General features: G+C 43.0%; 1 protein-coding gene across 1 annotated transcript in view; it reads right to left on the bottom strand.

The window, feature by feature from the left end:
* Positions 1-23534, bottom strand: part of SIAE (sialic acid acetylesterase) — a 37252-nt gene extending 13718 nt beyond the window's left edge. The window contains 4 exon segments of the mRNA NM_001261504.1: positions 4375-4513; positions 10281-10456; positions 19114-19275; positions 23449-23534. Of these exon segments, the coding sequence (NP_001248433.1) occupies positions 4375-4513; positions 10281-10456; positions 19114-19275; positions 23449-23515 (544 nt within the window). The 5' untranslated portion in view covers positions 23516-23534.
* Positions 23535-23589: the final 55 nt, after the last annotated feature.

A 23589-nucleotide genomic window follows, 5' to 3' on the forward strand; every position in this document is an offset into this window, starting at 1 on the left:
CAACGCTCTCCCGCAAATAGGTGAGAGGTGGGAAGGCCATCACGTCCCCATGCTACTCTCTTCTATGTGTCCCCTCTTACTCAGCCACTCATTCCCACTGAGCTCTGTGGAAGGGAAAAAGCAAGCAGGGGGCAGCTTAAAAAGAAATGTGTTTTGTTTTTTTTTTTCTGGGTGGTTTTATATCCAATTTTATAGCTGTGGCAAAGAGGCTGGGCGCGGTAGCTCATACCTATAATCCCAGCACTTTGAGAGAATGAGGTGGGTGGATCATCTGAGGTCAGGAGTTCGAGACCAGCCCTGCCAATATGATGAAATCCCGTCTCTACTAAAAATACAAAAATTAGCTGGGTGTGGTGGTGGGCACTGTAATCCCAGCTACTCGGGAGGCTGAGGCAGGAGAATCACTTGAACCTGGGAGGCGGAGGTTGCGGTGAGCCATGATGATGCCATTGCACTCTAGCCTGGGTGACAAGAGCAAAACTCCATCTCAAAAAAAATAAATAAAAAATAAAAGTAAAAAAATAAAAATAAAGAGCTATGGTAAAGAAAACACGGACAGATAAGTGATGGGAAATTTGGCCCAAAGGGAAAGCAACAGAAGCCAAAACCAGTGTTTAAATTCTCAGCACAGTCTAACCCATTCATCCAATTACACTGCCCAGTAACCAACAGAGGCAAGAGTGAGCAATTTCATGTTAGGAGAAAGCTGGTGAAGAGGGGGGCATGCATGCGCACACCAGCATGGGATCAGTTCAGCCCAAGGTTTATTAACGACTGACTATGGCTAAGTCTCTGGCACTCCAAAAGTAGACAGTGCGATAGTGAGGATTCAAATCAATTCCAAAAGAATAAAAATGGACTGAGCACCTACCATGTGTCAGGAACTACTAGATGGATGGGAGACAGTGAGGAAAGTGATACAGAGACACACGGAACCTCTCCTCATAGGTCTTATAGTTGATAGAATAAGGCAAATAGGGCCGGGCATGGTGGCTCACGCTTGTAATCCCAGCACTTTGGGAGGCTAAGGCAGGTGGATCACGAGGTCAGGAGTTCGAGACCAGCCTGACCAACATGGTGAGACCCCGTCTCTACTAAAAATACAAAAAAATTAGCTGAATGTGGTGGTGTGTGCCTGTAATCCCAGCTACTCAGGAGGCTGAGGCAGGAGAATCGCTTGAACCTGGGAGGCAGAGCTTGCAGTGAGCCAAGATGGCGCCACTGCATTCCAGCCTGGGTGACAGAGCAAGATTGTCTCAAAAAAAAAAAACAAAAAAAAAAAAAAAGAAAGAAAGAAAAAAGAATAAGACAAGTATTTAGTTGAATAAAATATATGGCAAAAGATGGTAAGTGCCTCAAGAAGTACAAACAAGTATTAAAGAGTTTTAACACAAAGAAAGAATACCAAATGAGAGGCAGACCCTAAAAGGCCTAATAAAGACTGACCTCCCCGCCCCGCACCGCGCTTCCGCAATACTCTGTGCATCACTAGACCTTGCAATAACCATCTGCTCAGTGTTTCCCTTAGCTCACTACACTATTAGCAGATACTTCACCTGATTCACGTCTGTATCCCCAGCATCCAGGACATGATGGAGAGTCAGTGTTTGCTGACTGACTGAGAGTGGCTGTGGTTTCACTGACAGTAGGTAGAGGGGAGTGGTAAACAGGAGGGAAGAAGAGAGCTGGGGAAGCCTTAAACCATCAACAGGAGTTTAATAAACAGAGCTGGCACTCTAGGCAGAAGGAAAAATACGTGAAAAGCCACACAGAATAGGAAATATTCTGAGAGTATTTGGCTGGAGCAGAGATTATAAAAGAGAACAGCGGAAGATAAGACTGGAGAGGAGGTTGGAGTCATATCTTGGAGTAAAGAAAATGGAAACCCACTTGAAAATGTTTGAGAATGAGAATGTGGGGTGTAGGAAAAATAATAGATCCCAAAGACGTCCACACACTCATCCCTGGAACCTGCGGCTGTGTTACCTCGCATGGTGAAAGGCACTTTGTAGACATGATTAAGGTTAGGGACCTTGAGACGGGGAGAGTGTCCTGGCTCATGTAAGTGGCTCCAATCTAATTACAAGAGTCCTTAAAATCAGAAAACCTTTCCCAGCAGCAGTGATGTGATAACAGAAGAAGAGGTGGGAGGCCGGGCACAGTGGCTCATGCCTGTAATCCCAGCACTTTGGGAGTCTGAGGCAGGCAGATCATGGATGACTTGAAGCTACGAGTTCCAGACCAGCCTGGCCAACATAGTGAAACTCTGTCTCTACTAAAAATACAAATATTAGCTGGGTGTGGTGGGGCACACCTGTAATCCCGGCTACTTGGGAGGCTGAGGCAGAAGAATCACTCGAACCTGGGAGGTGGACGTTGCAGTGAGCCAAGATCACATCACTGCACTCTAGCCTGGGTAACAGAGTGAGACTCTGTCAAAAAAATATATATATATATATGGGAAGAGCAGGCAGGAGAGATTCCCAAAGTGGGAGAGATGGATCCTCTGTGCCCTTCCTAGATATCTGCATTGCCTCGCCTCTTTCAGGCTGCTACTGAAATGTTGCCTTTCCCCATCCCAGCACAAACACTTCCTATTGCCTCCCTTCCCTCACATATTTATTTGTTTTGTCTCATTAGCACATGTCACCCATTAACCTATCCTGTGATATCCACATTTATTCATTCAGCTTCTGATTTCACAAAGTGAAAACAAGTTCAGATAGCAAGGCATAATACATTATCCAAATGTGATTGAGTCCTGAGTTTTGGATACCATGTAGTAAGAGTTCATAGAGCAAAGGATTCATCCAAAAATTTACCTGAATCCATTCAGTTCCTGAGCTCTTTTATAGAGAGAATTCAGATAGTGTAAGACTGGATAGCATCAGACACTTTGTCTATAATTTACTTATTTTATGATTCACTTTCAGTATTCCCTTACACTAGACTGTAAGCTCCACAAGGTCAGGTATTCTGGCCTGTTTTACTCACTACGATATCCCCAGCACTTAGAACAGTGTTGAGCACATAGTAGGCACTCAAATATTTGTTAAGTGAATTACTACTTGTAAATGTAGGAACTTCTGAGCACCAAGGAAAGCATGCACAGGAGAAAAAGAAAAAGTCCAGGGGGAGCACAGGGACCACCTCTGAGGGAAGGGAATGAAGAAGCAAAGAAAAAGGGACGGAGACGACAGAGGAGGAGAATTAGGAAAAGAAAGCACCAGGCAAGCAAGGAGGGACATGCAGTTTCTAACGGGGGTGGTCCGCAGTGCCGAATGTGGCAGAGGTCTCAGTTTTCTCATTAAAAGAAGGATAGTAACATCAAGGTGAACAAATTGTTGGGTGGAAGCAGAAGCCAGGTGACAAAGGCTGAAGAGTGAACACAGGGAAAGAGAGTGAAAAGAATGAAAACGGAAGATGTTCTAGAAAGGTTTAACAAAGCAAAGGAGAAAGATGAAGCATCTGAGAAGGGTGTTTGCGATGTTTACTGTTGTTTTGTTTTGTGTTTTGAGAATAAAAGAAAGGCTAAGCTCAGAGAGCAGGGACTGTGTGTCTGTTTGGTCACTGCTGTATTCCTGGGGCCTGGCACAGATCCTGACACAAAGCAGTCACGAAATGGAGAGTGGCTGGGTGCAGTGGCTCTCACCTGTAATCCCAGCACTTTGGGAGGCTGGGGTGGGTGGATCACAAGGTCAGGAGTTCGAGACCAGCCTGGCCAATATGGTGAAACCCCATCTGTACTAAAAATACAAAACTTAGCCTGTACTCCCAGCTACTGGGGAGGCTGAGACAGGGGAATCACTTGAACCCGGGAGGCGGAGGTTGCGGGTGAGCTGAGATCTCACCACTGCACTTCAGCCTGGGTGACAGACTGAGACTCCGTCTCAAAAAAAAAAAAAAAAGAAAGAAAGAAATGGAGAGCTCATGCTGAATGGACTGAAGGGAAAACCACAGTGCCTAAGGGATTAAAGAAGGCTCTGGAGAAAGGAGAACCCAAATCAGAGTTAGCCCTGAAAAGAGATCAGTCAGTTGTCTACAGACATAGAAACAAGGGAAGAAAGAGGAGTGGATTTGGAGTGAAGACATTGGCGAGAGATGCTGGCAGAGCCCATGCCGAAGGGCCTCGATATTTTCACTGAAGATGTTGAAGGAAGAGTCATTTCCCCACAGCAAGAGGGAAGATTTGTTGGTAGTCTTGGGAAGAAACCTGAAATAGTCACCACCAGGAAGGATGAAGAGTCAATAAGAAAGGAATAAAAGGCATGAGTAATAATAAATAGACATATAAGAACCAAATTCAGCCTTACAGAATCCACTTAGGGCACTAACCCACTATATAAGAGACAGCACGTTCAAGCTGTCACATACCTGAGGTGGGCTTAGACCATTGCAAGTCAACAGCGACAAGGTCCTCCAGCTCCTGCTCTGCTTGAATGGGAGAGACAGAGAGGATGCGGACAGACTGATAGGCAGCAGTGTTAGACAACTCCCTTGTAGCATTAAATACCTGGAAAAGAAATTGAAACATCATTTAACCTAGCTGGTGGTGAACTAGCCTGACACCTCTTAGTAAACGTCAATCCTCTGAGCTGCTAAGCCTTCAATATACTGAGATCATATTAATAAACCAAAATCAATGGGCTGGACTGAATCACCTTGATCCACTTTTACCAAAAGAGACCATGATGAATCATGTTCCCAAAGAGGGTAGGAACATAATGAAATCTGTGATCTTAAGGAGCAGGTCTATGTTAGACAAGAGGAGCTGTGAAGTAGCTTAGGCTAAAGAATATTGCCCAGCACTTACAACACTCTGATACCTTGAAACTAAATACTTCTACTCTGAAAAAGTATCTCATAACACAAAACCAGACCAATTAACTTCTTTTTAAAATGGTGCTTAGGATACTATGTGGAACCAAAAAGGCCGTGAGGAGGTAGATTTGTCTAATCCACACCACACAAGAGAAGCCTGCTCAAAAGAAACACAGCTGAGAAATGACTGTTGAACTACTGAAACATAGTTGAACAACTGAACCATACTGGAATAAGTCTCAAAATGCATATACAGTTATCCTTTGTATCCACATGGCATTGGTTCCAGGAACCACACACTCCCACCCCCGGCCAAACCCCAGCACATCAAAATCTGAGGATTTTCAAGCCCCTTGTATAAAATGGCATATTTGTTTATAGCCTACAAACATCCTCCTGTATACTTTAAATCATCTCTAGGTTACTTATACCTAATGCAATGTAAATGCTATGTAAATATTTGTTATATATGTTAAGCAACCCTAATCTGAAAATCCAAAATCCAAAATGCCCCCAAATCCAAAATTTTTAGTGTGCCAACATGATGTCAACAAGCAGAAAATTCCACACATAAATAACACAAATTTTGTTTCATGCACAAAATTATTTTAAAATATTGTACAAAATTACCTTCAGGCTATGCGTATAAGGTATATAGGAAACATAAATGAATTTCAGGTTTAGACTCGGGTCCTGTCCCCAAGATATCTCATTATGTCTATGCAAATATTGCAAAATCCAAAAAAACATCCGAAATCTAAAACACTTCCAATCTCAAGCAGCTTCAGAAAAGGGATACTCAACCCATATGTATTGTTTGTTCAATGTGTATTATTTATTGTTGTGTGTCACTTTTAATTTTAATTCTTCAAATATTTTCTATCCATGGCTGGTTGAATCTGCACATGTGGAACTGGTGGATACTGCAGGCTGACGGTATCCTCATCTCGGTCTTGGTAATTCACCAAAGAAAAGCAAGGGAGGCATGGAGACTGGAAAGATGGTATTCAGGGTAACAGCTCAGAACAGTCCCAAGGAATTAAAGAAAAGGGTCCATCCAAAGATAAATCATGTTTTCCCAAATCACTTTATTAAACCTCATCAACTGTCAGGAGTATGAGAGGAGTGGCTTAGGGTTTTGGAGTCTTGCTCTGTTGCCCAGGCTGAAGTGCAGTGGCATGATCTCGGCTCACTGCAAGCTCTGCCTCCCGGGTTCATGCCATTCTCCTGCCTCAGCCTCCCGAGTAGCTGGGACTATAGGCGCCTGCCACCATGCCCAGCTAATTTTTTGTATTTTTAATAGAGACAGGGTTTCACCGTGTTAGCCAGGATGGTCTCGATCTCCTGACGTCGTGATCCACCCACCTCGGCCTCCCAAAGTGCTGGGATTACAGGTATAAGCCACCACGCCTGGCCTCAGTTCTTTCTTTGTTAGTCCAGTAAAGCATCATTGCTCTATGAACTTATGCACAAGTGCTATTTCCTCTCATCCTGACTTTTCAGTTATTTTTTTATTTTAAAACAAATATATCAGAAATATTTTGTTTTGTTTTTTTATTTGTGTGTTTCTTCTTGAGTCCTTCCTATCCCCCTGGACCGGCCCAGCTTCTCCCAAAACAAAGGGCCAACAGGAGCATCAGGAAGCCCAGTTACCGCTCGCCTCAGGGAGCAGGTGCTCCAGCTGAGTCGGGGCTGCCACAGCAGTGAGAGGCACAGGAGGCTGGGTACGTTCCATTGGCCACTGGTCACAGAGTGTGCAGCTGGCTCGCTTTCCACCCCCACCCACCCACCGCAGAGAATACAGCTGGCCCTCCAGCCACAGCGTAAGAGAAACACTGAAGCAGCCGAGTGTCCCATGGTGCATTTCACTGAAAGATGCTGCCCCTTGAATCTCTCTGGACTTGCCAGTGAGCCGGCTGTGCCCAATAAGATGGCCAGATGGAAATGAGATAGCTCTTTTGGTCACAGTGGGAGTCACAACCTGAAATGCTCCCTTGGTAGCAGCAGCTCTAGGCTATCAGGGTTACTGGTCTTCCCATTCTCAAGAAAATTCCATAGGAAATCCAGACCTGTTTGTTCAGGATCATACCTGGCAGGTTAATGTGAAGTAAACACGAAGGAGTAAGAACAGGTTAATGCACTCACAGTATATCTGGCAGGGAAATTATTTTTCAGCAGCAAGTACCTGTAAAAAGCCACCTCCTTTGGAATTCAATTCTGCACTAAGCACTCAGGATCCTATGTTGCTTCCATGGAAACAGTGGATGAAACTGCTTTCATTCTCTCCACCCACACTAGCTTCCGCACTGACTGGGAACTCAAGTGCCTCATCGCAGTGAGACGCCAGCTTGGGAGGCAGCATGGGAGAACATGCTACTTGTCTTTTAGACCCGTTGCTAACACTGTAGAGTACTGTGAGGCCGATAGAGTCAGAATGGTTGGCATTCTCCTGTATTGATACCAGCACACGGAACTGGATCCAAAACATTGACTGGAAAACTTCCATTTTCCAATTCACATTTGCGTGTAATTTCAAACCCAAACTTGAAAGCCACAGAGAGTGTCAACAAAAATGGGGGAGGGGACCATTCCTTCCGTACCTGACAATGTAATGACAATTACTTCAGAAATTGGTATCCTTTCCCAATGACTAGGCCTTTTTGATGAAAGCATTTCCTCGGGGATATGGGCAGCAAACTTAGGAATAAAGAGATTGCAGGAAGATTTTCATTTAAATGACACTTGGTTCCCCTGCTGATGAAAGGGGAAGACTTACTCCATCTGCTGAGATCAGATTTCATCTCATCAAACACCGCAGTGTAATTATTTTTCTACCAAGTATTTAAATGAGGATGTAAATGAATACCAAGGTATTTGAAGTCATTAATGCCACAGAGGCTGGGAGAGAGCACTGCTTCCTCTCTAGGGACTGGACCGTTCACCATCAAAGCAGCTGCTCACTGGTGTTCATTTTGCAACCTTTATACCACATTCTTGAATTAATGAAGACACGTCAAGAATCTATTTCCTCAGAGAATCTTGGCATGGGGTCTGCATGGGGGAGCAAAGCATGCATGTGAGTGTGTGTCTGTGCGCACACACAGAAGGACAGAAATTTTATTTACTTAAAAGAATTTGGAAATTCTGTAAGTTATTTTACCTTCTACTATGGTAGCAGTTCTAAAATTGAGGAGATAACTATTAAAAAAAAAAAGCCAGCCTCATAAGTCCTGTGAATCTTTTGTTGGAATGTGGTACCAGCCCTTCTCTTCTGGATCTTAATTTCTCTGTTTGTAAAACAGGAATGTGGGGAGTTCTGAGATATTGGAAAATGGGTTTCCTGATGGATATTGGCCATCTTTTTCTGAGCATAACTAGAAATATCCAAGTCTTAAGACCTACCCTGACTTAGGAGGCGACAGATGAACATTTAGACTCTTCTCCATTTATAAACATCTCACTCAGCGTTATAAATAACACTCAATTTTAAAATTCCACTTTACCCTAACAACAAGATGGGCATACAATCTGCCATTTCCTCGATTTGAATGTGAAGAGTGGTAGGTTATAGTGGAAATCTTACCTCCTCAGAAAAGTCACATGGAAGGAGGGAAGGAGAAAGACTCGCGGGTGTGTGTGTGTGTGTGTGTGATGTGTGTGTGTGATGTATGTGTGTGTTGGGGGTTTGTAGGAGGAAAGGAGCAAAAGGAATAAAGGGGAAACCATGTAGAACATCCTTTTAATCAAAAAATAAGGTTCCACAGACTGTTAAGAGACTGGAAACTTGGCTTTTGGTACTGTCAGCACCTAAAATGTTATCTTGCAAACTAAGTGCATGATTTAAACAAAAATAAAAAATAAATATTAACACTTGGATGTTTCAGATGGAATTTTTTTCTGTTCCCCTATATCCCAGAGCTTGGAGACCTAGCTTTATACAGAAGATGCTTAGGGGTCAATTCTAGGCAGAAAAAATATGTTTACTCTTAACAATCAAAATCTGATTTAGCTTGACAGAAAATGGGATGGGATCCCTTGGCATAGACTGCTGTTGAGAAAGCGACTATATAGATACAAACAGATCTGGTCTATGCCTTTCTGTGCAAACAGGGAACTGCAATTACAGCATTAAGAAAAACACTGTTTTCCTTAATGAGTTAACAGCAATTCTGCTTCTATACAAAACCATCCTTTCTATCGAGAAATAAAACTTTGATTTTGCTCCCACTCTCTTATGATAAAAGAGAGTCCAGTCAAAGTTCAGTTTAATAAACATTTTAATTCAAAAAGCCCAGCATGGGTAACATAGCAAGACCCTATCTCTATAAAAAATAAAAAATCAGCTGGGTATGGTGGCTAACACCTGTAAGCCCAGCTACCCAGAAGGCTGAGGCAGGAGGAACCCTTGAGCCCAGGAGTTCTAGGCTGCAGTGAGCTATGATCATGCCACTGCACTTCAGCCTGAGTGATAAAGAAGGACCTTATCTCTTAAAAAAAAGGGGGGGGGGGCCTTCCATATATACAAGTAAGACAGAACATAAGAGTAAATAAAATGTTGATAAGGAAGACTTCAATGCAAGAATTTAACACACACACACATACATCTAAATCAGAAAACTAATGATGAAATGAAGTAGATAGGTTCAGAGCAAGATCATTTTAGTAGCATTATGTAGTAGTAGACTACAAAAAGAAAAAAACAGAAAAAACTAAGAAATAGAAACAAAATAAATCATAGAGTATATGAACGTATTGTATTTCATAAATTTTTCTAAAAGAGATGAATTGAAGTAATGGTCTAGTTCTCAACTCTCAGGTTTACATCTCAAATTTAATATTTCTCAAAGGAATTATTAAAAGGCAAGAAAACAGGCCAGGCTCAGTGGCTCACGCCTGTAATCCCAGCACTTTGAGAGGCCGAGGCGGGTGGATCACCTGAGGTCAGGAGTTCGAGATGAACCTGGCCAACATGGCGAAACCCCATCTGTACTAAAAATACAAAAATTAGCCGGGCATGGTGGCGCATGCCTGTAATCCCAGCTACTTGGGAACCCGGGAGGTGGAGGTTGCAGTGAGCTAAGATTGCGCCATTGCACTCCAGCCTGGGCAACAAGAGAGAAACTCCATCTCAAAAAAAAAAAAGGCAAGAAAATAAAAATCAACTTGAGAAGAACCTCAGTTTTGGAGAAAGTGCTAGAGAAAACAATGCTGCCTCTAAGTTCTTAACCTATATAGAATACATTAACACCAATCAATAACTACCAATTTAATCAATAACTTATCTCTTAAGATTGTTAAGTCAAAGTAATGAATTCATTCAAAGCACTTAGAACAGATCTTGGTTCATGGTACTCACTAAATAGAAACAGCCCTGTTTCTCCTTGTTGTCCCCTTATTCCTCCTTCTTTTCCTTCTTCATCACCAACACTATGTATTATTGCTGAGACTCTCCAAATTACCTGTAGCACAGTCATCTGCATGTTACTCTGCCCACTACAGAGCCAGACATCTCCAAACAGGACATCATGAACTCTCAGGGTGAAGTTCATTTTCTCCAAAGTCTGTTGTGCCATCACTTCGAAAGGTCCTCCAGCCTTCATAGGATCCAGTACCACCATCCAGGTATCAAAGTGAGCTGAAATAGTAACAGGACGCCAAGGAATTAATCAATCAATTAAAATGAAATTAAACCCCAATTATACTCATTTGTGGCTATTCCCAGCCTCTGTAATAAACTGAATTCAAAGCTATGAAGATTGGCCAAATTTCAGCTAAGAGGATAGAACTAACACGAGCAGCAGCATTTTTATCCTTAATCTGTACCAATCCCTCCTTACTTTTAACTGAAGCATTTACAAAAAAAGTAAGTTACCCAGTTATAATCCTAAATGAGGATAGACAAAAATACATGCAGATTAAAATTCAAGAGTTTAATAGAAAACATAAAAGAGAAATTCTTATTATACTATCCAGCTGTCAAAATTAACATAATTTCATCTTATAGTGCCCCAAACTAACTTGCAATTACTCAATCGAATGTGACCACAGGGTAGAGAAAATCAATGATAATCTGGAACTTCCCCTGGCTTGACAGTATCACCCTTGTGCCTTCACTCCCCACCTCCTCCTGTGTTGCTAACAAGGATTAACACTACCAGTGGTCTGAGTTTTCCGAACAGCAAACTGTTGAGTGGAGAAACTGACACATCAAAAAGTAGTGGGAGGCATATAAATTAATGTCTCTGTGAAAAAGATATTCCAATTTGCCCAATTAATTATTTTCACAGAGTTATTTACAAGACTTAAGGCTTTGGGACTCAACTAGGGAGATGAGAAGCTATCTGAGACCCTATTTCAGAAATTCATAGCATATTCCCTAGAACCACCCTATTACCCTCCTACCTCTCATCACTCACCAGACCACCCCTGCCAACAACATACTTAGAAGCTTCAGGAAAATATCTTCAAAATGGCAAAAATTGTGCCAAGGAGAACCAAACAACATGAACAAGGTTGATAAAACAAGACTGGGAAAACAGAAAAAAAAAAATGAGAATTAACATTTTAAAATAAATACTCTTGGCATTATGCCAAAGAATATGAACTGATTTATAATTCATACCCATCAGATCAAAGTAAATTCAAAGGGAAAGACTGATAAGAACTGGAAATGGAGCATCCTAAAATGATTACATCCAATTTACGAGGAATAATAATTCTAAAAATACCATCCAAGGGCCTACTATGTACTAGACACTGCAAAGTTCTTTCCAATCAGCAAGAGCTAAGCAGAAGCATGAGATGTCCTAATGTACAACAGGTGACTAATAAAAACTCAATTCATACAGGATTTCTCAGAGTCCTGGGGAAAATGTCCAAAAGCCCTAAGACATCAGGGGAAGGGTGCATGCTTGCTCCTCTTAAAAGCATAAGCAACTGAGCTTGCTACTCCCATCCCTAAGTGGTTAATTAAATCTAAAACCAAATGTTCGGTATTGTTTTTATACCATCAGTAGCCACACGTCAACGTATTAAATGTATAATTCACCTAAACCAGAAAAATCACTGTTTTGGAAACAGTGGGCAGCTAGGACAGATTGTGTCGCACAGGTGTGATGTGTTCCATATGGCTCACACTTCTGAGCAGGCAGACACTCCAATCTGTCCCAACTCCAGGCTTGCCAAGGTCTTTCCAGGCTCCCTGTACTGACACATCTTACTGGAGCTCTGCCCTTCTGCCACCAACGTTATTCACTTATGACGGTGAGGTCAACCCCCAGAAAACCTAGGACTATTTCTTAGCCTTCTATTGCTATACAATTGATTCCTATTCACTGCTGTTAATTGGGTATTTACACTTAGCCTCAACCCAGACAACATGGCTGGTGAAGAAAACTACCTTCACCAGAGGTTCTAAAAAACTCTGCTACCCAGTAATAAAAAGACAATGCCAAACTATTTGGGCAAAACATGGCAATACCATCCTACTACAACCAGAGGATGACTCCCTCTAGGGCCTAAGGAGTAGAGAGAACTAGGCATCAAGACCTGAGCCTTATTCCCAAGAACTGCCTCCCAGAGGAACCGCCTTCCAACTTCCACAAAGACCTCAGAAAACTTCCTCCTGGGCTAGTCCTCAAGATGTTAGTTTCTAGCATTTTTCCTTTCCTACTTGATAAAAGAAAACTCTGGCAAGGCACAGCAGCTCATGCCTGTAATCCCAGCACTTTGGGAGGCCAAGGCAGGTGGATCACTTGAGGTCAGGAGTTTGAGACCAGTCTGGCCCACATGGTGAAACCCCGTCTCTACTAAAAATACAAAAATTAGCAGGGTGTGATGGCACGTGCCTGTAATCCCAGCTACTCGGGAGGCTGAGGCAGGAGAATCACTTGAATCCAGGAGGTGGAGGCTGCATGAGCTGAGATCGCACCATTGCATTCCAGCCTGGGCAACAAGAGCAAAACTCCATCTCAAAAAAAAAAAAAGTAAAGTAAACTCTGACAATAACAAGTGTTAAGAACAGTTAACTTCCAGGCAAGTCAGGGAAACCCTGATGCACTCCAGAGAGGTTACTAATGGTTAAACCAACTCAGAGACAGTTCATTTAAAACAATAAGGATTTGCTCCTATGTAAGTCTATACAAAGGACAGCAGCACCTGTGAAGACTGTTTCTTAGACCAAAAGCAAGGGTGGGATTAAAAAGGCAAAAAGCCACCATGTTTCATAAGAACTGCCTAGCCCTTGGCTTATCAGTTCAGGACTGGTTTGTTGAAATAGAGCTCACCACAGGCCAATCAAGTTTGGTTAAGAGTTTTTAGAAACAGTGGTGACCCATGAAGTCCATAAGCTTGAGTCCAAATAATAAACTTGAGTCACTAACCACAAAGAGTTCACCATCTAGCTGCTTTTCTACTGATGTGGATCGGCTTTCTGAACAAGTTGCTCTCCATCCTTCTTTTGGGCCCTAATCACTTGCTATCAGCAATTCCAGGCCAGGCCCAGGTTTCTGTAAATCTTCATTTTCAGTGCACTCAAATCTCTGCTTCCTCAAATTTTTTCTTGTGCCACCTAGGAAGATTAATTCCCTTCCTTCATTATACAGCTACTTAGAGTGCTTAGTATGCCATGTACTCCATCAATTAAATGGTAGGTAGTAAACCCCATCCCTGGGTTACACTGACAAGAGAGCCATGCAAATTGACTAGGGCCTTACATTCTCATGTCTAAGGGTTAGCATTTCTAGTGGACTATTTCCTTTTTTTTTTTTGAGACGGAATCTCACTCTGTCTCCAGGCTGGAGTGCAGTGGCGCGATCTCGGCTCACTGCGGGCTCCACCTCCTGGGTTCAAGCAATTCTTCTGCCCCAGCCTCCCAAGTAGCTGGGACTACAGGCGCCTGCCACCACACTCAGCTAAATTTTTTTTTTGCATTGTAGTAGAGACAGGGTTTCACCGTGTTGGCCAGGATGGTCTCGATCTCCTGACCTCATGATCCACCCGCTTCAGCCTCTGGAAGTGCTGCGATTATAGGCGTGAGCCACCGCACCTGGCCTCTGGTGGCCTATTTCTTATTGTTGCTCTTCTCACATTCCAGCCAAGGGCAGTGAAAAACTCTCTGTCTCCACCTTCTCTCCACCTCACAATTCACTCCCACCTCAAAATGGGAAGAACAAGCACACGATCAAAGGAAAAAAGGAAAATAATTTGTCTAGAGACATAGTCATAAAGTGCTTTCTTGTTTTTTCTTTTTGCTACTCATATCAGATGTTAATTATTTTGTTCTATTATTGTGCCAAAATCTCAGATGCCAAGAAGAGAAAAAGGAAAATTATCCATGACCATTCCCTTCCCGAGAACAACCTAGAGATGAAAAAAGAGGCCCCGTTCACTTCCCCCCCAACCCCCACCCAACAGAACCCTAGTTCCTCACTAGCTGCAAAGTGGCTCAGTGGTTTGTGGAAATGGCTTGGAAGTCAAGAAGGCCTTACTGCCTACACTGCCCCTCACCAAACTACATTTATTCTGTTGTAATCTTAAGTTCATCTCCACCACCAAATATGAATGCAAAGGAAAAAAAGCTTAAGTGCTTTTATATCATTAAAACTGCCCATGCAAGTTACTTACACTATAGCCTGTGGTGGCAGACACATCCTAAGGTGACACCCCAAAGTCACATGCTTGTGTGGCTGGCAGAATCTGTGACTGGCTTCCAACCAACAGAAAATGGCAAAGGGAATGAGATGTCACTCTTGTGTTAGATAATGTTATATGGAAAAGGTGAAGGGATTTTGCAGATGTGATTAAAGTCCCTAATCATTTGACTTTAATAAAAATCAAGATTTTCCTGGGTTGGCATACATAATAAGGTGAGCTCTTTCAAAGAGGATCTAGAGGTCAGAGATCTGAAACAGCAGAGGTGCTGCCATGAGCTCAACACCTAAATGAATTCTACCAGCAACGCAAGGGAGCTTAGAAACAGGTAACTCTCTACTCGCACCTCCAACGGGAACACAGCCTGGCCCACACCTTGATTTCAGCCTTGTGCGACCCTGAGTAGAGAATCCAGCTAAACCATAACCAGACTTCAGACCCGCAGGAATTGTGAGATAGTAAAAGAGTGTTGTTTTAAGCACCTAAGTTTGTGGCAATTTATTATGCAGCATAGAAAACTAGTATGCAAATTAGCCAGGCGTGGTGGCGGGTGCCTGTAATCCCAGCTACTCAGGAGGCTGAGGCAGGAGGATCACTTGAACCTGGCAGGCACAGGTTGCAGTGAGCTGAGATCACACCTCTGCACTCCAGCCTAGGTGACAGAGCAAGACTCCATCTCAAAAAAAGAAAAGAAAATTGGTATGCATGCCAACCAGGGGCAGGGAGGGTTTTAGGCTTTAGTATTATTTTAAGGTAGAGAAAATATATCTATTTACCTCAATCATGATGACAAATATAGACAGACACACCCCCATTTTATCACCTACATACATACACCCCTACCATGTATGTCAAAGTGAGAGGATATGCCTGGTTTTCCCTGCTTGTATTCCTCGTGTCTAAAAGAATCCTCTTACCTCATTTGACAACATCGTTGGAACCAACCCAGTACCTGACCATGGTCCCAATCATCACTCAGGTGTTAATTTTCCCAAAGTCTCAGTGTCAGTCTGCTGGACAACCACCTTTATGCTGTTATATCTTACTTTGTTCTGGGTTTCTAGGGGACTATGGGTAATAAGTTAAATATTACCAGAGGTAGACAAAGCAACAAACTCAGGTAATGTTGCTGAAAATCTCAGAGTCCTCATTAAAATCTAAACCAGAAATCCACCCTTCAGTATTCTCTGTGGTATGTCTTTTGAGAGACATATTTTGCCTATGAAATTTCTTACATGTCTACCTCCTTTATTCCAATTAACACTTCATCTATTTTGCTTCACGGGCAGAACAAAGCAAGATACCCATTGCAGCAGGTTTGCAGATCTCTCTAAACTCAAATATCTTCCCCTTTTCTACCAAGTAAATGTGGAAAGTCTAATAAACAGGTCCCCACCACCACCAATAACATCAACCCCTTTCCCTGTGAAATTATCATTCGTACCCATGAATCACTCAATTCTCTTAACTTGCTGCTGGTTCTTTTAACTACGAATGATACATCCCCTTGCAGTGAAGCAGCTGGAGCACTACTTGAGCCTAAACTACTAAATGTGAAAGGATGGAATGGGGGAGTGAGTTCTTGAGAGATGGGCACTATTTGTATTCTTCTCTCTACTTTCCTAGGGTTTCTGGCTCAGTGTTTTAGACACAGTAAGCCCTCACTCGGTGTTTATCAAATTCAACTCAAGATAAATGAGCAGCTTCGCAATCACTGTAAAGGAAAAGGGAGGCTCCTCCCCTAATTATTACCTTTCATTCCACCTAGCCTCCTGCCTCATCTCTGCCCACCTCAAATACTAGTTCTGAAACAGGCATGAAGGGAGAAAAATCTAAAAACAATGCACGAGGATTTTTAAACTGAAATGCTACACAACATTGTACGCTTTCCGTGTGTATCTCTACAGCACTGTGTTTTCTGAAACAGGCATGAAGAGAGAAAAATCTAAAAACAATGCACGAGGATTTTTAAACTGAAATGCTACACAACATTGTACGCTTTCTGTATGTATCTCTACAGCACTGTGTTTTCTCTGTCGCCTAAATATTTATTGGTAACTTGTTAGCACCATGTAAATCACACTTCTTATTTTTACACCACAGCAGTTCTTTAGATTTCTAAGTCAGCATCATTTACTGAGAGTGCCATTATTTGTACACAGTGCTCCTCATTTCTAAGGTGGCCCAGCACAAACAGAAAGCACGAAGAGTCCCTTGAATCCTTCACTTTCAGGATATCCTGCAAGTCACCGACAGCATTTAGATCCAACAGAGAAGCATGTCTCAATCAGCTGAAGCTTCCCTTTCAGTCTTTTAGTTTACCCAACAACATTCTTACCTTAAAAAGTCTTAAAACCCAAGAATTAGAAGCACTTACCTTATGTCAATGCCTGGCATATAGTATTTTTAAATGTTTGCTGAATGGAAATGAATTTTGAAGAGACTGCATCAGGATCCGGATCACTCTGGATTGGATCACCAGTTTTGTATACTGATAAAACTAACCGGACAATCCTTGCTTTCGGGGGCCAGTGCAATTCCCACAAGCATCCCTGTCACATATATATGCTAGCCACTGCTCAAACCACCACTTTGCACCTGAACTCCACCTCCACCTCTGAGCAGCCTCCTCATATGTCTCATTCTCACCTCCACATCACACAGCTATAGAGCTATCTGTAACATCCAGCCCTGAGCGTGCCTTCCTGCATCCCATAACTTCTAGCTTCATCTCCTCCACGCCGGCTTCTACATCTTTACCTCTTCTAGACAGAGACTCACTCCTTTGTAAGATCTCCCTGCTCATGAAAACTGAAAATTCTCACCTTCCTGAACATCCTCACAGCTACTCTATGAGGTCAAACCGTCATCATCTCTTGCCTGGATATCATAGCAGCCTGCCCACAGGGCCCACCACCTCTATCTTACTAATCTCCAATCCATCTTCCACAGTGCTGCCAGAGTGAGCTTTCTAAAGTATCTGATCATATTATTTTGCTGTTTAAAACTCTGTCTGTTTAGAATAAAACATACACTCCTTAGCAATGACAGACAAGCCTCCCTGCCCTTCCAACCTATCTCCTGTCATCTGCCCAGTCCTACACCCCCAGTGTTCCAGACCACCCAACCTGCCTGGCATCTCTCCCATGGCCCAGGTACACTCAGGCCTCCATGCCTTTGCCAGGCTATTCCCACTACCTGGTGTGCCCTGCTCACCTCTTAAGATGAGCCTCAGACTACATAATTGTCCCTATTCTCTACAAAGCACCTTGTTCTTCCTCACTGTGGCACTTATCACACTTAACACACTTATCACACTGAATTGTAACTGCTTACTGTCTTCCTGTCTAACCCGCGTGCCTCATTAAGGGAGAGGACATACCTGTTTTACTTATCACTGTATCCCCAGTACCTAGCACAATGTCTCAATCATGAGAGCACATGGTAGGCTCTCAACAGATATTTGAATGACTGACTAAATAAGAATAGTAATAGTAACAATCATGACTACTAAAACTTACCCTGCAGTTGTGTGCCAGGCACTGTTACAAGTACCTCACAAGTGTTAATTCATTTAATTCTCACAGTAATCCTGTAGGTATCATGACGATCTCCATTTTACGTATAAACTGTGACACGGAGATGTTATATTACATGTCCAAGATTATTCAGCCATAGAAATGACAGAATCAGGACCTGAGAGCAGTAACTTCCAGAGCTTTAGACTACCAATATGAAGTCTTACATTCTTACATTATGGCACTGTCAGTAAATGATGCTGACTTAGAAATCCAAAGAATTGCTGTGGTTTAAAAATAAGAAATGGGATTTACATGGTGCTAGTCTTGGGTTTTAAGATTTTTTGCCGGGCGCGGTGGCTCACGCCTGTAATCCCAGCACTTTGGGAGGCCGAGGCGGGCGGATCACAAGGTCAGGAGATCGAGACCATCCTGGCTAACACTGTGAAACCCCGTCTCTACTAAAAATGCAAAAAATTAGCCGGGCGAGGCGGCGGGCGCCTGTAGTCCCAGCTACTCGGGAGGCTGAGGCAGGAGAATGGCGTGAACCCGGGAGGCGGAGCTTGCAGTGAGCCGAGATCGCGCCACTGCACTCCAGCCTGGGCGACTAAGCGAGACTCTGTCTCAAAAAAAAAAAAAAAAAAAAAGATTTTTTAAGGTAAGAATGTAAGAAGGTAAGAATGTTGTTGGGCAAGAACTACCAGAGTTCTTACCCTCTCCTCCATACTGCCTCTCCTCTATATGTGATTCAGCTCAAATATCATCTTCTGTGGAAACTTTCCCTTACCACCCAGTCTGAGTTCAATGTTTCTCCTCTGTACCCCAAGACACCCCACATGTACCTTCATCATAGCATTCATCACACTGTCCTATATAACTTGGTATCTATTCCCATTATTCCGTAAGTTCCTTGAGAACAGGAACTTTGACTCAGTCTTATTTTTCTTTGTATCCTCAGTGCCCAGCACATGGCAAAATTCAAATAACTTTTATGGATGAATGGACAGACGGATGTACAGATGGATGGATGGATAACGTGAGCTACAGCATTAGCATTCATTTTCAGATAATCCAGCAGGTGGCAGAAGCGGGCAATAGCCGAACAGAAGATGGGCTGCCTTACCTTTCACACTGGTCACTTTCTTCATGATGGTTTCCTGACCTTGGTGCAGGGTCACGGTCACTGTGGCTCCAGGTGTACCGAAGCCCCATATCACTGCTCCAGCAGGCTCCTTCTGCAGCACCATATCATTATTGATGTATGAAGCAAAGCGAAAACCAATACCTAAAAAATTTAGCAAACACTGAGGGGAGCATCATTGGAGGGATACAGCACCAACTGGATCAAGTGAAACAGCAAAGAACATACAGTCTTTATGCACGAGAATTTTAACATACTAAGTCCCTTTAATCATCTAAAACTGGATCTTCTGCCTCCTAATTAGGCAAGCAACATAACAAGAACAGTTTCCAACAGATGCATCATAGTACACGATGACCACTAAGGAAAATTCCCAGAGCCCAAAGCAACCAACAGACCATAGTCTTCCCTCCCCTTCAGAGCTCTTGATTTGTCTTTGTTCTCAGGCCTGGCCCTAACGCTGGGCTCTGTCCCGCTAAATCACTAAAATGCTCCTTTCATGCACCCTATAGATGGTGAGAAAAATAAACCACTTCCTTTCCCTGTTTTCCATTACCACGCCCACTCCTAATGGCTGGGAATAAAGCAGCATGCCTCTTTCCAAACAGCCTTCCCTAATCTTTTTCCCCTTCCCTATCTCCCCTTTTCCATGGCACTAATGCCAATTTCCTTCAAATAATGCCCCTTATCACAGTTTTTTGACAAACCAGTGTACTGCATCAAAAATTCTAAATAAGCCCTTATAAATATTCATGATAAGTCAGCGTCCTTCTCAGGTAAATTCAAATAAATCAAGACACATAAATAAGGTCAGTGAGAGACAGAAGGTCAACATGTCTGAACAAAAGTCTTCAGTCACAATTTTACCCATTCCACAAGCTAAATTATACTAAAAGGACAAGATAAAGCACACTAGAAACTGGATTCTATTCTAGAGAGTCACTAACAAGACTGAATAAGAACTCGCTTTAACGAGATCGTTCCTATTTTTAACATCCAGCCTATATAGAAGTATTTTATTAATAACAAACATCCATCCAAATTATCTCAGCGTGTTCCTCATCAAAACTTAACAAGGAAAAAAATAAAACAAATTATATCCCAATGTAGCTGAATAAAACAGACCCCAAATTACCTAAAAGATAATAATTAGCAAAATTAAGATCTTTTTAAGCATTTTAAACAAAAATGATAGGCAGAAAAGAGAATCAGAATTAACAAGGCTGACATTTTCCTCCCTGGAAGCTACAAATGATGAGGGCCCCTTCGGCTATACTTAACAGGGCAGCACAGCTAATGGAGTCGCCTACACAGCTCCGTGGCCTATTTATCCTGCTCTTGGAATAACAGGCAAGTCACTAAAAATCTTCAGCTCTCTCTTATGAGCTATATATGATTCAGCTCAAATATCATGAAACCTACTGTGATCATGAAACCTACATGACAATGAAAGATCACCCAGAAGGCCTACTGGGTTGGAGATGTACAGCTACCATGAGCAAAATGCTCTAAGAAAAGAATACAACGCCCCAGAATTGCATAAGCAGGTTGGCAGCCTGCTGGGGGGAAGGGGGAGGCACATGTGTGGGAGGGCCTTGTCTTGGGTAGGTGCTTCATATGGAACCAAAAAAAGGAAAACCACAGACATAAATAAGAGCTAAGTAGAGAGAGGGTGGGGGTAGGGGAATGGCTGCAGCTTGCACATTTGTGTGCAGTCAGTAGCCCACAGGCTAGGAGAAATACCTTTCCAAGTCTGTCTGTTTTCAGCAATATACACTTAATGAACATCTTTGTGAATGACTCTGTGCTGGGCTAAAGAGTTTTAGAGGTGGAAAGGATCTTCATAATCGTAGTATAAACATGTTACTTACTGATCAAGAAGCATAATCATATTACTGATCAAGAAACTGAGACCAAAGGCAGATTAAACAATTTTTTAAAATAGCTTGCATGTTCATTAGTTAATTCAACAAATATTTATTGATACCTACTATTTTAAGCACTGGGGATATAACGATGACAAAATAATAATAATAATAACAGACAAAAATCCTTGCCCGCAGGGAGCTTCCACTCTACTAGAGACTTTACCTGTGGCAGGCACAGTGCTAAACACACCACAAACATTAATGTCCTTTGGTCTCAAATCACATAGTTTATGACGAAGTTAGAAAACAAGTCACTTGATTCCAAACTTGAAATTCCTTCTTTGCCTAAGTTAGATACTTGCGGCAAATCAAAGAAAAAATCATATTCCTTGTCTTTGTAATGTTTAAATTCTAAGCTCATTAGAGTAGACAGTGGAACATCAAGGAATTGTACAATGGACAAAAAAAAAGAGAGAGAACGAGAAAGAGAGCAAGGCTGGTCATTCCTTGTGTCAAACACAAGACATATACATTTAACATTTGATTTTGTTTGTTTGTTTGTTTGTTTGATACAGAGTCTTGTTCTGTCACCCAGGCTGGAGTGCAGTGGTACGATCTCAGCTCACCACAACCTCTGCCTCCAGGGTTCAAGCGATTCTCCTGCCTCAGCCTCCCAAGTAGCTGGGATTACAGGCGTGTGCCACCACACATGGCTAATTTTTTTTTGTATCTTTAGTAGAGATGGGGTTTCACCATGTTGGCCAGGCTGGTCTCGAACTCCTGACCTCATGATCCGCCCACTTTGGCCTCCCAAAGTGCTGGGATTACAGGTGTGAGCCACTGTGCCTGGCCAATTTTTCTGTATTTTTAGTAGAGATGGGGTTTCACCATGTTGGCCAGGCTGGTCTTGAACTCCTGACTCTAAGTGATCTGCCCACCTCAGCCTCCCAAAGTGCTGGGATTAAAGGTGTGAGCCAACATTCGGATTTTTTAGGTCTTCAGTTTTTTCCTTCATTTGAGGCTGGAGTAGAAAAACAGGAATGAGTGTTATGGGGAAAAGACAATCATTAAAAGTGGAATAACACAATTAGGACAGTGGTTGCCTCTGGTGAGGAGTTCCGGTGGCATTGACAAGGAGCACAATGCCAGGCTCAATAGACTGGCAGTGTTCTAGTTCTAAGTTGGGTGCTGCTCTCATGGGTGTTCATTTTATTGTGTTATTGCTACATATAATTTTGTACATCTCAAGTATTACATGGTAAACATGGGCACAGGGAGAATGATTTAAAGGAAAAATGTCAGAATATGCAACCAAGTAGAGTACTAATGAATGAAAAATGTGATCAATGTTAATGAAGGTGATGTAACAATACGACCCAAAGGAGGATAAAATACTGACACTAAAATAAACAGCCTTTAACTGAAAATCTAATAAAATATCTTCTCCCTACCTCATAAGATGGATCTCAAAGGTCACTGAGTGGAGATAAGAGTCAGGAAATGGCATACAGAGTGCTAGCATTTTGCACTTTTGTTAGACTCTAAACAATCATTGATGGCCTGCAGTTTGTCTGAAGCTAGGTACTTTTCTGGCTGTCAGGTAGAGCAGCGTTCATTTTTCTGCAGGCTGTTCTGCCCAAACTTTCATTTCCTAACAGGGATCGCTGGGGTCCACGCTTTGAGAGTTTTTAAAAAGAAAGGAAGAAATCCAACATTATTATCACTTTAGTTTGCATTATCAGACAGATTGTACCTTCTGCTTTCTCCATACTGTGACCCAGTATCCAGCCTAGGGTATTCAAATGGCAAGATCAAGATCTGACCTGCACAACAGCCAAAGCGAGCCAGCATCCTCCCTTATGCCACTCACATTATCTCACCACCAATATCTGTAAGCTGCACCAGAAATCAAAACTGAGCCTTAAATAGTCTGAGCTAGTGAGGGGGTTGTATTTCTTAGCCCTAATAACCACTTAAACGAGTAAAATTTAATTCCCCTAAGGAACCCCGCCTGAAGCAAACCCTCCCCAAGGGCACCACTGAGGGGGTAGCGCTGAAATGTTTTGGAAGATTCAGTCACCTGTTTCCAAATATTATCTAACTAGCTTCCCCTCCTTTCCTCCGAGCTCCCCTGCAGTTACTCCAGGACCCCGAAAGCCTCTTTCTGGGCACATTTGGGCCTCCCCACTAAGACAAACCGCACTTTCTTCCTGCGCACAGGCTGCCTGTTAGGAATGGTGAGTGGGGGTGGAGAAAGTGGAGAGGCCGGGGTCCAACCCAGCAGACCCCTGCAGACCGGGCCTAGGTCAGAGACGCGAGCACCTAGCCTAGCTAGGTTCCTTCGTCGACCTTGAGAAAGGGGCGCGGATCCGTGTCCCCCAGGGGACACGGGGTCTCGGAGCCCGCACAGGCTGAGGGGCAGGGGTCCGGCCGAGCCGGGCCGCCTCACCTGCACTTCGGTCGGCCCACAGGATTAATGGCAGCACCAGCCCGAGTACAAGCCCCGGCGCCACCATGCTTGCAAGGATCCGCCCGCCGCTCGGGACTGGGAAGGTGGGCTCCCGGCGGGGGCGGGGCCTGGGCAGGGGCG

This window comes from Macaca mulatta, chromosome 14 (assembly GCF_049350105.2).
Source record: "Macaca mulatta isolate MMU2019108-1 chromosome 14, T2T-MMU8v2.0, whole genome shotgun sequence".
NCBI classification, from domain to species: domain Eukaryota; kingdom Metazoa; phylum Chordata; class Mammalia; order Primates; family Cercopithecidae; genus Macaca; species Macaca mulatta.